A 14554-nucleotide genomic window follows, 5' to 3' on the forward strand; every position below is an offset into this window, starting at 1 on the left:
TAGGGGAACATTGAAAATCAATGTAAGGTGTTACTCAGCATATCTAGCTGCAAAGGCAGCTGGTCTATACCCATCCGAGATTTTACAGTTACGTGTTGCAACTAACCAGTGCTGCCTGTGTGTCTGCCTCTGACAATAATTCTACCCAGTTACTTCCCATTTGCTGCCTGTGGTCTTGATCCTTTGAAGTGCTGCACCTTCCATTGATTTCAATGGCAGTGGAGGATGCTGAACACTTTTCACGATCAAGTCCTGTGTTGTCTCTGAATTGCTGTTGTGGTTGTTAATGAGTATAACACCATTCCAGAGACTTCAGAAGATTTCTTTCCCTTTAAATGTACAGATAATGTTACTGGCTGTAGACAAAATATTTGTGTGCTGTTTTTCCAGGAAGCTGACAACGATCCAACAGGAGAAGCAGCAGCTAACACCCAACAGACCCTGACATTTTATGAGTTAGACCTGGGTTTGAACCACGTAGTTAGGAAATACAGTGAACCTTTGGAGGAGCATGGCAACTTCCTTATAACAGGTACTTCCCTCCTCATTGCCAAGTCACTTCCCATTCTCCCAGCAAGAAGGCAGGGGGGGAACATATTGCACATTTGAAAGAGAATCATTTGGGGGGGGGTGTCATAACCTGAGCTGCTTTTCTGCTCTTAGTTGGGCCTGGAAGTCAGGTGAAAACTAAAAATTCTCATGTGAGACATAGAATTTTGAAGAGTTTGATTTTCTTGCAGCCTGAAGTGATGAGTTTTTCATGTCTCTTCTCTGAGATGTATCCTGGAGATAGCATTTCACTCTGATTGGGCTCTGAGATGGAAGTATTTGAAGGCTTCCATTGGAAAAGGGTGTGGTTTAACAAAAAAGAACCTGGAGAACGAGTTTGCCAGCTAACAACATAAAACAAATGGAAATACAAACGGAGTTGTAGCTCCATGTGGTCACAACTTGATTTCAAGAGGAGTTATGGGCTAACCTTAAGCTTTGATTTTGGGAGTGGGACTTTGGCCCGCTCTACTCATTGCAGAAGTTAGTTTGGAGCTTTAGTATCCAGATTCATTTGAAGAGTATGATTTATGGTACAGATACCCAAAGGGTGTCCCAGAGGCTTAATGCTGACTGGGCTACTCTACAGTTCACTGTATCTGATATGTGCCCGGCAGATACTGTAGGCTAGTGGGCTCCAGGGGCTCGGAACACTCAGTTTGTGGTTTTCATTGCTGGTAATTTCAGTTTCTGAGAGGGAAGTACTGGGCGACCATGTGGGAACCTGCTTCTTGTGATTTGCAATAGCAGATAAATGCATGTCAGATACATGGGGTGACTGGCACGTTGCCAGTATGGTGCCTGAGCATCTCAAAGATTTGGGTTCATTTATGGGACTGGGTGAGAGGTGTAAAAATGAAATATTAAGCAGTTGTTTGTGACCCCCAAAGTTTCATTCTCCGTCCCAAACTCTGCCTTATGCAGATCCAGAAGCCTGTGCTTGCAACCCGGTGTCTTCTCCACCGTAAACTGAAGCAGGTTTAGATACATCTGAGAATATGGAATGAAAATTATCCAGATTTCTTTTGAGCAAGAGGGCTTTTTCTCTTCTCTTAATGAAGTTTCCATCTCATCCCTTAGTTCCTGGTGGCTCTGATGGTCCCAGCGGGGTGCTGATCTGTTCTGAAAACTATATCACCTACAAAAACTTTGGTGACCAGCCTGATATCAGATGTCCCATTCCCAGGAGAAGGGTGAGAATTTCATCTCTTATCCCCTGCTTTAGAGGCCTTTTCTTTAAACGTTCCACATGGACATTTAGTATCAGCTTATTTGCAGGGAGGCTTTTGAGGAAGGCGATGCGTAGTGCTTGAAAGGCTGTCGGGCTGCCACCCTTTAGGGTGTGGAGGGAAAGCCTGCCTTACCAGCCAGTCATGTCATCTGTAAGGGAAGGTTTTGGAGTTTACCTGTAGTCTGACGTGATGGGTTGAGTTCATCTTGTCTCTGAGGTTTACCCTTGAGATAGTCCTTTCTCTCTTACCAGGCTCTGAGATGGCAGCACTCGTAGTGTGAACCATGATTTATATGGCATGGTTGGAAATATTCACCCTAGTACATGAAGATGAATTCCACAACTGCTCTGTTCCACCTCGTGCTGTTTCCTTTTAGAGGAGTGCATAAAACAGCCATACTGAGTCAGACCAATGGTCCATCTAGCCCAGTATCCTGTCTTCTGAATGGCCAGTGCCAGGTGCTTCAGAGGGAATGAACAGAACAGGGCAATTATAAAGTGATCCGTCCCTTGTTATCCAGTCCCAGATTCTAGCAGTTGGAGGTTTTGGGACACCCGGAAAATGGGGTTCCATCCCTCACCACCTCAGCTAATAGCCATTGATGGACCTATCCTCCACAAACTTACTAATTCTTTTTTTGAACCCAGTTATTCTTTTGGCCTTCACAGTATCCCTGGCCACAAGATCCACAGATTAACTGTGCGTTGTGTGAAGAAGTACTTCCTTTTGTTTGTTTTAAACCAGAGGTTCTCAAACTGGGGGTTCACGAGGTTATTACCTGAGGGGTCGCAAGCTGTCAGCCTCCACCCCAAACCCCACTTTGCCTCCATCATTTATAATGGTGGTAAATATATTCAAAAATATTTTTTATTTATTGGGGGGGTTGTACTCAGAGGCTTGCTGTGTGAAGGGGGTCACCAGGGCAAAAGTTTGAACCACTGTTTTAAACAAAGTAGGCTGTAGCTAGCTGACACTGGGTCGCATTGGGCAAATACAACCAAAGCCACACACAGAGCAGATGCCACAGGTCAGTTTTATATGGCTAGTGACCCTTGTGTACCACAATTGGTTTTGCAATGTGTGAGATTGTCCATCTGGGGGGAAAAAGGGGGTAGGAGGGAGAATACCTCACAGTTTTGGCTCTTCTGAGAACCGTCTGTCAGGAAGAATCAGCTTTCCTGAGAGCATTACGGATGAGTCAGGAGAACACAGGGAAGGGGAATGCTGTGCACAAAACCCTTGCCACATGCTATAGTCCCTCAAGCTTTCCCTTTTGCTGGGACCATTGACCCAGGGGAGTGTGTCCTGCCTTGCAGGGGAGTGGCTGTGCTGGAAGGTGATCTTTCCACCTCCAACATTTATAACCTCTGATTTATCTTCCCTGTGACAGAATGACTTGGATGACCCAGAGAGGGGTATGATTTTTGTCTGCTCTGCTACACACAAGACCAAATCCATGTTCTTCTTCCTGGCCCAGACGGAGCAGGGAGATATCTTCAAAATCACCCTAGAGACTGATGAAGACATGGTAGGTAGCTTGAGGGGGAAGCTACTTTTTCCATTTGAAGTATGTCCTTGAGAAGCTTTCCCATCATGCTGCATTTTCCCACTGTGATGATACCTAGTTTAAAGCATTCTTTCCCCTAATTCAAATGATTTTTAAGTTAGTCTCTAGCTGTTTATAGAGGCGAATGACTCTGCATCTACCCTATTAGATGACAGCTGCCATAACTTGCTAGTCACCACTCGCACAACACACAGACAGGAGGTGGCAAGACTTAGGTTGCTAGGTCACATGGGCATTTTTTAAAATGTTACCCGTGGTCCCTGCTCCAAATCGCTTATTCCAAAATGTGGCCCAGGAGATTCTACGCCATAGTTCCCTAGGACAACAGATTCCAGAGTGCAGTGATCCTTCTTGATCTGAGCTGCCATACTTGGCTGCACCTATGGATTGAATATGTGGGTGCCTGCAATCTGTTCAGTTTTATGCAAACTAGGTGCAGCCAGTTGGGCAGAGTTTGGCCATCCCATGTCACACAGCTTTTTCAGCTGAGATAACACACTCTCCTTCTGAAACTAATAGGAAAAAATGGGAATTGCTTTGTGCTGCCAGTCACTGCTCCCCTGGAGATCTGTGCTGCAGAGATCCCATTTGTGGTCTCTGGGGGAAGAAAACATCTGAAATGCCACTAACCCCCATTGCCTTTAACATGACAAACCCTTCCCAGAAAGTGTCATGATAGAAGACTGTGTTGGTTCAGCAGTTCAAGACTGGCCTCAGGCCTTTCATAGGAACCATCATGGCAACTTCAGGTCTGTCCAAACTGTAAGTGGCCATTCTAAGAGACATCTCCCCAATCCTCTGAGTGAATGATGTGGATGCCAGGTGGGGGTTGTCTCTTTCTCGGTAGGACTGCTGAACATTTTCATGTCTCTCTTGTAAGCCTTGAACTCAGATTCCCATGCAAATAGTCTCAAGAGTAAAGCAGAAAGCCGGGGTTGTGTTTACACTCAGAATGCCATCCAGTCTGAACGTGGGGAGGGAAGGCAGCTGCCCCAAGCTATCGATAAGGGAGCGCTCTTGGCAGTGCTCAGTCACTGCTCATTTCCTTCCCCGGAAGGTAACTCCAAGGCAGTCTTGTAATAAACGGCAATCCCAAGTGTCTGAGTTCCTGTATCTCTGAATGGGAAAGTGGGCTGCGCTCATGTGTGTGGGCAGACATGGCCCATCTCCAGAGAGTCTGAACTGAGCTGGCTCACTCACCGTTACTCCTTCCTCTCCGGTGCTTTCAGGTGACAGAGATCCGACTGAAGTATTTTGATACTGTTCCTGGGGCTGCAGCCATGTGTGTGCTGAAAACAGGGTTCCTCTTTGTGGCATCTGAGTTTGGAAACCAGTGAGTAAATCATTTCATTTCCTTCATGTGCCCTGCTGAATTTTACTGTTACTCTCATTAGCATGACAGATTGCTGTGGCCATTGGTAGACTGTGTAAAAAGATGGGCGGGCTCTGCCTTAACAAGTTGATGGTCTAACTTGTCCAAGTGCATTGACCACGGTTTTTAAGCCCATTCATGTATCCTGGAGAACCTCCTCAGTATTGATAGGCTTTGTGGAAGTGCTCTTAGATTGTCAGATATTTGGAGCAGTGTGGTGCTACCCGGGGATACCTAGGATTGTGAGGCCTCTCTCTACCACCTGCCTTTAGCACCAGGGAGCCTTGTCTGTGCCTGCCAGGGGTCAGCTCCCTGACTCCACCTTCCACAGGCAACATAATCACTCTCCTCTCAGCCCACACAGACTCCACTGTCTCCCGGCAGATTAGCAATAGGCAAACTCCAACCACTGAGCCCTCTGCATGTCTCCCTAGAGTGTCCACCCACTGGACACTCATGCAATTACCAAATCCACTGTTCCCAAAGGAACAGTACACTCCAACTTCATTTAGACTGCTCTGCTTAATTCACAGCACTTAGATTTTGTTATAGATTTTGTTTATTTAAGAAAGAACAGAGGTTAAGGGGGTAGAAGTATTGGAAACAATTGGTTACACATCAAATAAAATCAACCTGCATTCTGGAACCTAGAGTTACTTAATAAGGTACTTTCCTGTCTAATAAAGTTTAGCTCACCCCGTGTCTTTGTCAGAGCACGTCACAGCCCTGGTTGGCTGTGATCCTCCATTCATAAGACATGCACGTTGGCAGCTTGTGCCCTTGGTGACGGATCCAAGGCATACCTTAGTACCCCCAGTTAGACCCCTAAAATCCATTGCCTTCACTCATAGACAGGAGAGACCACCCCCCATACACACACTGTTCTTGTTTTCCTGCAGATTTTCCTCTCTTGAGATTTTGCAATCTTGATTAGCCTGGAGGCTCAGTATGCAAATAGATTTACATTGTGAGGCATACAATACGCAGCGCCAGACAGAGAGAGTGCAGGCATTTCACAGTGATGATGATGATGACTACTGAGCGATTGGCTTTTGGTAGACACCGTATGTGCTACCCTTTGGTGAATTAATTTGCAGATACCAGACTGGGGGGGGCGGGGGGGTCCTGTACCCCCTATGCATCCCCTCTATACCCTCAGCCAGTTGGCACCAAGAGATCACAGGCAGGGACTGTCCGTAGAGCACTCTGCGCCATGGGTTCCTTGACCAAGAGGGGGGTTTTGAAGGATGGATGTTGGTGCATAGGAAGTGAGAAGCTGTTCCACATGCATTGCCAAGATCAAATGCCTGGGCAGACAATGAAGGGAATTGGAAGCTTGTTTAAGCAGGTATCTGATCAGTTTAGCTTTTGCTGCTAATGGATGCTACCATCAGACACATGTCCCTCAATTAACTATTTTTGTCATTGCCCATGGTCGTGAATTTTTACCTTAACTCTCTTTCATCTGTGTTTAGGTTTGTCAACTTTCTAATCGCACAAAACTGAATACCCTTTTCCTGCCCCTTCTCCGAGGCCCAGTCCCCGCTCACTGCATCCCCCCTCCCTCTGTCACTCACTCTCCCCCACCCTCACTCACTTGCTCATTTTCACCGGGCTGGGGCAGAGAGTTGGGGTATGGTCTCTGGGGTGGGCCTGGGGATGAGGGGTTTGGAATGTAGGAGGAGGCTTTGAGCTGGTGGGTGGAGCCGAGGAGTTCGGCGTGTGGGAGGGGGCTCCAGGCTGAGGCAGGGGGTTCAGGTGTGGGAGGGAGTGTGGGCTTGGGCTGGGGGTGTGGGTTCCAAGGTGGGGCTAGTAGTGATGGGTTAAGGGTGTGGGAGAGGGCTCTGGGCTGGGGCAGGGAGTTGGGGTGTGGTGTGTGGGCTCCGGGAGGGAGTTTTGGTGCAGGAGAGGGCAGGGGGTTGGGGTGCAGGATCTGGGGTGGGGCGGGGGCTGGGATGCAGGTTGGGGTGCGGGCAGCGGGCTCCAGGCGGTGCTTACCTTGGGGGGCTCCCTGGAAGCAGCAACATCTCCCTCGGCTCCTAGGCATGGGGGAGGCCAGGCGGCTTGCGCAGTGCACGCACTGCCCCTGCAGCTCCCATTGACCGTGGTTCCCATCCAGTGGGAGCTGCAGAACCAGCACTCAGGGCGAGGCCAGCACGCAGAGCCCCCTGGCCGTCCCTCTGACTCAGAGCCAGAGGGACGAGTCACCACTTCCGACAGCCACACTGAGCCAGGTTGGAGTCTGCCAGCGCCGCCAACCGGACTTTTAATGGCCCGGTCAGTGGTGCGTACCAGAGCCGCCAGGGTCCCGTTTCGTCCGGGCTTTCCACCCAAAACCAGACACCTGGCAAGCCTATTTGTTAGACCCGTGTACGCCTGTCAAAGGACCAAACCATGTGAGCTTGGAAATAGTCTCTAGTATCTTTGTGGCCCACTCTCAGAAGCAAATGCGATTTTTTACCATGACTGGATGGTTTTCTTTTTCAATAACTACACTAGTTATTCTTGCGTAGTAGAAGTGCTGTCAAGCAATTTTGTTTCATGATCTGATCAGCCTTTACAGATGTTATAACATGTAGGGGCATGTTCTCTGACGTCTTGAGTATTTAGGTTTTGTTCCTCTGTGTGGCCGATTAAAGGTTTTGTTTCCAAATTTCGTTTGCTGTAACCTCTCTTGATCCAGAGTTTTACAAGTGATCCTAAGTTGCACACACAAAATACTGTGTGTTTGCACACAGTTACCAGAGTTGTATATGCAAATTTGGGGTTCGCGTGCCTGCAGTTTAGTATCTGAGTTTCCAAACATGTCTTGCAAGTTTATGGTCAGCTCCTGTAGAGCCAGCCAGCAGGTGGAGCTCTAGCCAACTAACAAAAGTCTGGCCCTTAGTTCTGATGAACAGAGCAAAAAGAACACAAGAAACAATTCAATCTTTCTTTATGGATCTGTTTTCCTTGTATGTGTGTAAAACTCACGTATTTTAATATTCTAGCTTATAAGACGGTAGCAGGTGATTTTTGAACACCTAGAAAATAGCATTTATTCCTCCCTAAAACATGCAGACTCAGAGGCTGTTAGCCAGCGGTCTTGGTCTTCAAAGATTTCATCGTTTAGCTCTTCCTGCCATGAGACAGGAAAATCTAAGAGCCAGGAGTGGGGTGAGCACTGAGCTGTCCAGAGTCTTCTTCCAAAAGCAATGATAAAGAAGGAAGTCAGAACTGGGCAAGAGCTTTGAAAATAACCCGTAACTCCTTGCCCTTCCTTCCTCTCCCCAAGAAAACAGTCCCTCCGGGTGAGAGTTGAAATAGCCAAGTGTTCTGTGGAAACAGTACTAGTTCTCACTGACCCTTCACCCACACTGAATGCATGGCTGAACTGTAGCTGTCATCTGCTCTGACTCTGCTGTTTTTCTTGCTTTGCGTCTGAAGTTACCTGTACCAGATAGCCCATCTGGGAGATGACGACGAGGAGCCGGAGTTCTCCTCTGCCATGCCCCTGGAGGAAGGAGACACTTTCTTTTTCCAGCCACGACCACTCAAGAACCTGGTATTGGTGGATGAGCTGGACAGTCTGTCTCCTATCTTGTTTTGTCAGGTATGTCGTCATCTGTGAACACATGGTCCTCCCCTTTCCCCCCAACCTGCCCTCTGGAGATGCAGGGCCATTACTGTTGTGTAACCACAGAAGCAGGTCAGTGTATCATCCATGGTGCTGCTAAGTCAATTGGTCTTTGAGGTGCCTTACGGAAATGGAAACTCTTTTCAGGGAATCCGTTTAAAATGGAGAAAGAAAAGCACAAGTAATGATCTCATTTCAGTCTTGCTCTGGTTATTTGCCTTGGTTTTGCCGCCGTGTGACAGTACTGCAAGCACTGACAGAAAGGTGGGTTCGCTAAATCCTGAACCCTGGGAAAGGACTGACAAGGTGTAAAGCTAAATCTCAGGATACAGCTGTTTGCTGAAAGGGTTATTACCATTCATCAGCAGTACATAAATACCTGGTGTTTGGAAGGGGGGTGCAATGCACCAGCCCAGTGCTCGCCCTCTAGCATGACTGTTAGACAAAGCCTTGTGTATTCTGCAGCAGACTTGTCCTAAAGTTTGTGGTTCCCCAGTGCAGAAGACAGGATGTTCGGTGGCAGCGTCAGTTACGTTAAACTGCCGAAACTTTGTTCAGAAAGCAGATTACAGGGCAAACGTTTGGGGGTTTTAGTTCGTCTCCTTGTGCATGTTGTGTGACCCACTGTTCCTCTGTGCAGATAGCGGATCTGGCCAATGAAGATACACCCCAGTTATATGTGGCCTGTGGACGGGGGCCTCGGTCATCTCTGAGGGTCCTAAGGCACGGACTTGAGGTAAGAGCCCCAGAGGCAGCTTCAGAAATCCACAACAGGAATGTGGGGTTGCCCTTCTTGAACTTATAGCGGGGTGCTCACGATGGTGCTGTAGTTAAACAATCTGTCCTTGGTGCAACTCTTGAAGGGCTTTGTTCTTTTGCCCTTTTCTGCCAAAATCCCTGTGTAAATGTAATTTCTTCTTCTGACTATACAATCAGTCCCTGTTGTCCAGTCATAAGGGTTATGGTGCTGGAGTGTTCAGGAGTGATAACCATAGGTTTGCCATTGACCTACTACCCTGTAATCCCTGACTGTGATCATTTTAGGCATGTGAACAAATAAAATTAAGAGAGACAAGCTAGGTGGGGAACCAGCTTCTGCTGGTGAGAGGGAGAAGCTTTTGAGCTTTGCAGAGTTCTTTAGGTCTGAGAGAGGTGCTCAGAGTGTCACCGCTATATACAAAGTGGGACGGACCCTTAAGCATAAGGGGTTAATGCTTTTTGCAGGCAACTATTTAAAATGAAGTAGGCAATTAACATCTCTGCAGTCATAGGACAAAGGAGCGTTAGTGGGTTACAGAGTGTTGTAAGGCACGTTGTATGTAGCTGGGACACTCTGAGCACCTTTCTCAGAGTTGAAGAGCTCTGTGTAGCTCAAAAGTCTCTCTCACCAACAGAAGTTGGTCCAATTACCTCACCCACCTTGTGTCTCCCGTATCTTGGGACCAACACGGCTACCCTAGCATGCAAACAATGTATGGAATTGATATTCTTCCCCAGAGATTCTTTGGGTCCTTCTCTGATCCCTAACTCCCCATCTGGTGGAACCCAGGTCACAGCCACTGTCCTTTTGGCTGAGGGTGGATGGACAAAGCTGCTCAGCCTGAGGTATCACTTAATGAGACACTTTTCTGTCTGTGTCTGGTGTGCTGAATACTTTGCCTCAACAACATTTCTAGTCCAGGGAGTGAGACTGGGAGCTGAGAACTGCCCCAGCTGCCTTGTGTAGCTGTGCAGACCATGAACCGCTAGTCACTGTAGTGCTTCAGTGTTTGACTGGGGTAAACATCTATTAATCTGAACCTGTTGTCAAAGGAACCCTGCTCTTATTTCCTATTAGGTGTCTGAAATGGCCGTCTCAGAGCTGCCTGGTAACCCCAATGCTGTTTGGACTGTGAGGAGACACATTGAAGGTACATCATCCTTCCCTCAAGCACAGACTAAACCAATCTGTATTGTCTAAGGGCACGGAAAGGGTGATAAGTAATGCTGCAGTGTGCTCTCCATAACAGCTAGCTGTTCTGCTCCAGTTGCCCTGTCTGCACAGTGCAAGGTGTGTGCAAAGACCCAGACATGCTCCATGTCTAGAAACCACCTTTGGCTTCCCCAGAATTGTTACTCTTCCCATTTCATTGGAAAGGAAGCATCCAATATGTGTGGTAGGCAGCAGCATCCATCTCCCGCGTGCTGCTCCTGGTATACATTCCCAGTAGGAAGCAGCTGGACTCAGTGCCAGGTGCAAATGAGGCCAATCTGAGTTCCAGGGGTTCTGGCTTTAATTAGCATCAATGGCAGCACACCTGCCTCGTGGTGGCGAGAGGAGTGTGGTGCACAGTTGTGTTTTACACACACTCAGTGGTAACTGCAGTAGGTTTGTCTCTGTAGGCCAGTAGGAGGCATATCCAGAAAAAGGCAGATAAGAATACATCTGCCTAAGGCTTTGATTTGTAATACTTCTGCACTGCTAATCTGCAAAAGGTGGATAAAGCTTTGGGGCAGGCAGCATTTCCCAGCCAGATACCCAGCAGTGTGTGCAGGGTGACCAGTGCCAAGGGAGAGCTGTATGAAAACAGCAGCACAAAGCATAGTTTTTCATTCAGCTGAAACAATGGACTCATTTTATTAAAACAGAGGAATACAACCCCTTCTTTGAGGTGAGATTAGAGCTCTTCAGAAATACCTAGGTTGCTAGCACTACCCCCTTGAAGGCCTGAAGTGAAGCTATTGCAAGTGCTGACAGACTCCCTTCTAGGTTATTTGTAGAGGATTTCACTAGCGCTGCTTACATGAGTTCTGGGTTGCAGTGCCTAGCAGAGCCAGCATGCTGGACTGGAGGCTTCACTCTGCTGCTGTGGCACAGCCTCTCATGTAAGCAGCCTTAGTGAGTGGCATGTCTCTTGCATTGGGCTCAGTGTTCTTTAGGATATTCAGCCCTTGCTATGGAATTCACTTCCTGTTGGAATTGGTTCCAGTTTATTTCCCCGACTTTGGAATACAGCTTAAGTTGAGCAACATGAAAAGAACTAAGCAGGAAATGCCTGCAAGCTCCCCAGTAATAATAGGATCAAGGACAGAGCATTTCAGGTCTCCAGAGTGCTGTTGATACCGGTCTTGCTCATCCTCGGAAATTGGAAGCCAAGAAAGATTCCAGTTTGGCTACCACAAACCCTGGCTACCGGATGCTCTAGCAAATGAGGTGTCTCTAGACTGCACGAACACTCCACAGAGTAATGAATCTCTGTAGCCTCATCCTACCACATTGACTGCTCTTTAGTGCATCTTCCATGTCCGGGGCATCCAGAGGATCACATTAGCTACTTGTCAGGAGACTATGGGTCATGGCTACGTTTACATACAATGGACCAGAATACCACCCCCCCCTCTTACTCCAGAACTGTAGCCCAGAGATACTGCAGGTCCCAGCTTACAATCATTCCTCTTGATCAATGCAAACAAGGCTGGACTCTGTGGGCTCCATGAGCAGCATTTCTCTTTTAAAGATGAGGGCAGCCACATTTGAGCACAATTGTTCATTCAACAGTCTATAAAACTGATCCCCAAATTGTAGCAATTTGTCTTTTCAGCTAGTTTTACTGGGTTTAGCCAAAGAGAACGCAGCACCCTTTAAAATGTGCATCTCCTCTTGAAACTGTACAGAAGTGTCGCTGTCTGAGGGCTTTCGGTTTGTCTGTAATGCCTGTTATCTGGCTCTGACCAGGTACCAAATTGAATCTCTCTGCCACAACATGCACATGCTGAGAGGTTTCTGCAAGCACATACTGGTTTGCAGCCTTCAAGGCAAATACTAACCCTGGCTGGTACGTGGTGATACACACTACCAATACCAAGCCTCTTTTTCTCTTCCACAGGTGGCTGGTGGTGGAGGTGCTGATCACCACAGGTGTGTACCTACTGCTAGGGGCTACTGTGCTGTCTCGCAGGTTACCCAGAGAGAAATGCAGTCTTGAGGCTACTTTTATGCTGAGCTTCACAGTAAATGAATTCCAGAAGTATTTGTATAGTTGGAAATCTTTATATTTGTACTGTCTGCCCCAAACCTTCATTGTATGGCTGGGGATCAGAATCCCCGTCGCCTCCCATGATCCTTTGGGAACAATAGTGAGTGTAACTCTAAAGCCTTTGTCAGCTTTCACTAAATCTAAACCAAGATATTGCTAGCTAAGCATTCCTATAATTGCAGTAGGTGGGCTTTCCCCTTGGATTTGCTTCCAAACTGACCATGCGAAACCCCAAGAAGAGGCCAGTGAAAGATGTGCACGTTGAGTGTGTATATTTAGAGACTGCTTTGACACAGGAGTTGCCATGTAAATAAGGGAGTGTATCTATGTATTTGAATGGCAAGATAGACCTGAGGCAAACTGGACACTCCTTTTTAACTTAATCAATATGAAGCTCCAGGGATTCAGAGAACAAGGTAGCCTTTAATTCCTACCACAGAAATATCCCTGAGCTCTAACCTGTGAGTGGGGCTTCCCAGGGAAATGTGGTATCTTGGGACTTGATCCCAGAGTCTCCATGAAATTGCATGTTCTCCGGGGCTTCCTTTTTACTACTGTTCCATCTGCACCTCCTAAAAATCGGCATACTGCTGTGCTGCGTTGTAGTGCTCATCCATTCACATGCTCACTGATCCTCCCACTTCGTTCTAGCATTTATACAGTGTAAACCGAGCTTTGTGGCAGTATATAGAAGTTAGATTAAAGGCACAGATTGGTTTTGTAGGAAGGAATTTTAATACACAAACTCAAATAGAAGGTTTTATTAATAACGTATAAGATTGTAGTATAAAGTACTGCGCCTAAAATCTGCCATTTTTTATAAGTTGTCATGACAGATTCGTGAAGCTATTTTTCTCTGTTTACTAGTCCTCTTTGTTGAAAGGAGGTAACTGAGATAATTATAGCAGTAGAAAGCATCTCTGACATTTTGTCTGCATGCAGAATAATACATCTCCAGTTAAAACTCCAGACAATAGAATTTTCTGACATTTTCTATGTTAAATAGAAAGTTTTCTTATCGGGAGAAAAACCAGCCCTCTGTTCTAATACTGTATTGTTCAGTGTGCCTCAGACACCCAGTTCTAGTTAACTACTGTAAATTCTAAAGCAAAATTGTGTCAGCTGGAATCCTGATGAATGCATTTTATTCATTTATTTCATGCTGCTAAATCATGCCCTTTATTTCAAAGTTTCCAATGGAGGAAGAATAAACCTCCATACAAAAGTTCAGGCAAAAACATTTTGGCTGTAATGGAACATGAATTCATTGAACACTCCAGTATAATGTGAGATTCTAGTTACTTCATCAAATTATAGAGTAAATAAGTTCCCAGAAAAATCTTTAATTAAGTAATAATGATCAAACAGGAATTTGATTTCAAACAGGACTCTCTTTCAGCTGTTGCTTTCAAATGGGAGCAGAGTTCTTTCTGTCTTATAGACTCATAGACTTTAAGGTCAGAAGGGACCATTATGATCATCTAGTCTGACCTCCTGCACAATGCAGGCCACAGAATCCCACCCATCCACTTCTATAACAAACCCCTAGCCTGTCTGAGTTATCTAAGTCCCCAAATTGCGGTTTGAAGACCTCAAGCTGCAGAGAATCCTCCAGAAAGTGACCCGTGCCCCATGCTGCAGAGGAAGGTGAAAAACCTCCAGGGCCTCTGCCAATCTGCCCTGGAGGAAAATTCCTTCCCGACCCCAAATATGGCGATCAGTTAAACCCTGAGCATGTGGGCAAGACTCACCAGCCAGCACCCAGGAAAGAATTCTCTGTAGTAACTCAGATCCCAACCCATCTAGCATCCCATCACAGACCACTGGGCATACTTACCTGCTGATAATCAAAGATCAATTGCCAAATTAATTGCCAAAATTAGGCTATCCCATCATACCATCCCCTCCATAAATTTATCAAGCTTAGTCTTAAAGCCACATATGTCTTTTGCCCCCACTACTCCCCTTGGAAGGCTTGCTCCTAATCACACAGCTGCTGGGAGATAGTCATGTGTCTCATTGGTAGCCCCCTTGCAAAAGGCAACAGCCCTGGAGATGGCTAAAAAAGTGACAGGGATTTTCAAAATTTGCTCTTGAAAATGCATGTTTCAGTTTATCCTTTAACAGTGTTTGTATAGATCAGTAACTATTCAGCAGTCTGAATGATGGCTGGCTGCTGGAACTTCCTTTGAAGGAAGTTGG

General features: G+C 46.6%; 1 protein-coding gene and 1 non-coding gene across 4 annotated transcripts in view; both read left to right on the top strand.

Moving 5' to 3' along the window:
• SF3B3 (splicing factor 3b subunit 3) overlaps positions 1-14554 on the top strand; it is a 48658-nt gene that overhangs the window by 6231 nt on the left and 27873 nt on the right. For all 3 annotated transcript variants that reach the window (XM_044987124.1, XM_044987123.1, XM_044987122.1), the window contains exons 5-11: positions 391-532; positions 1630-1742; positions 3172-3309; positions 4578-4681; positions 8147-8312; positions 8977-9072; positions 10174-10246. In XM_044987124.1, coding sequence (XP_044843059.1) covers positions 391-532; positions 1630-1742; positions 3172-3309; positions 4578-4681; positions 8147-8312; positions 8977-9072; positions 10174-10246 — 832 coding nt within the window. The remainder of the gene's footprint in view (positions 1-390; positions 533-1629; positions 1743-3171; positions 3310-4577; positions 4682-8146; positions 8313-8976; positions 9073-10173; positions 10247-14554) is intronic.
• On the top strand, positions 738-814 carry LOC123349679. Its single transcript, XR_006573622.1, has one exon. It is a non-coding gene; the product is annotated as a small nucleolar RNA SNORD111 (small nucleolar RNA).

The sequence above is a fragment of the Mauremys mutica genome, chromosome 14 (genome assembly GCF_020497125.1).
Source record: "Mauremys mutica isolate MM-2020 ecotype Southern chromosome 14, ASM2049712v1, whole genome shotgun sequence".
Classification (NCBI taxonomy): Eukaryota; Metazoa; Chordata; order Testudines; family Geoemydidae; genus Mauremys; species Mauremys mutica.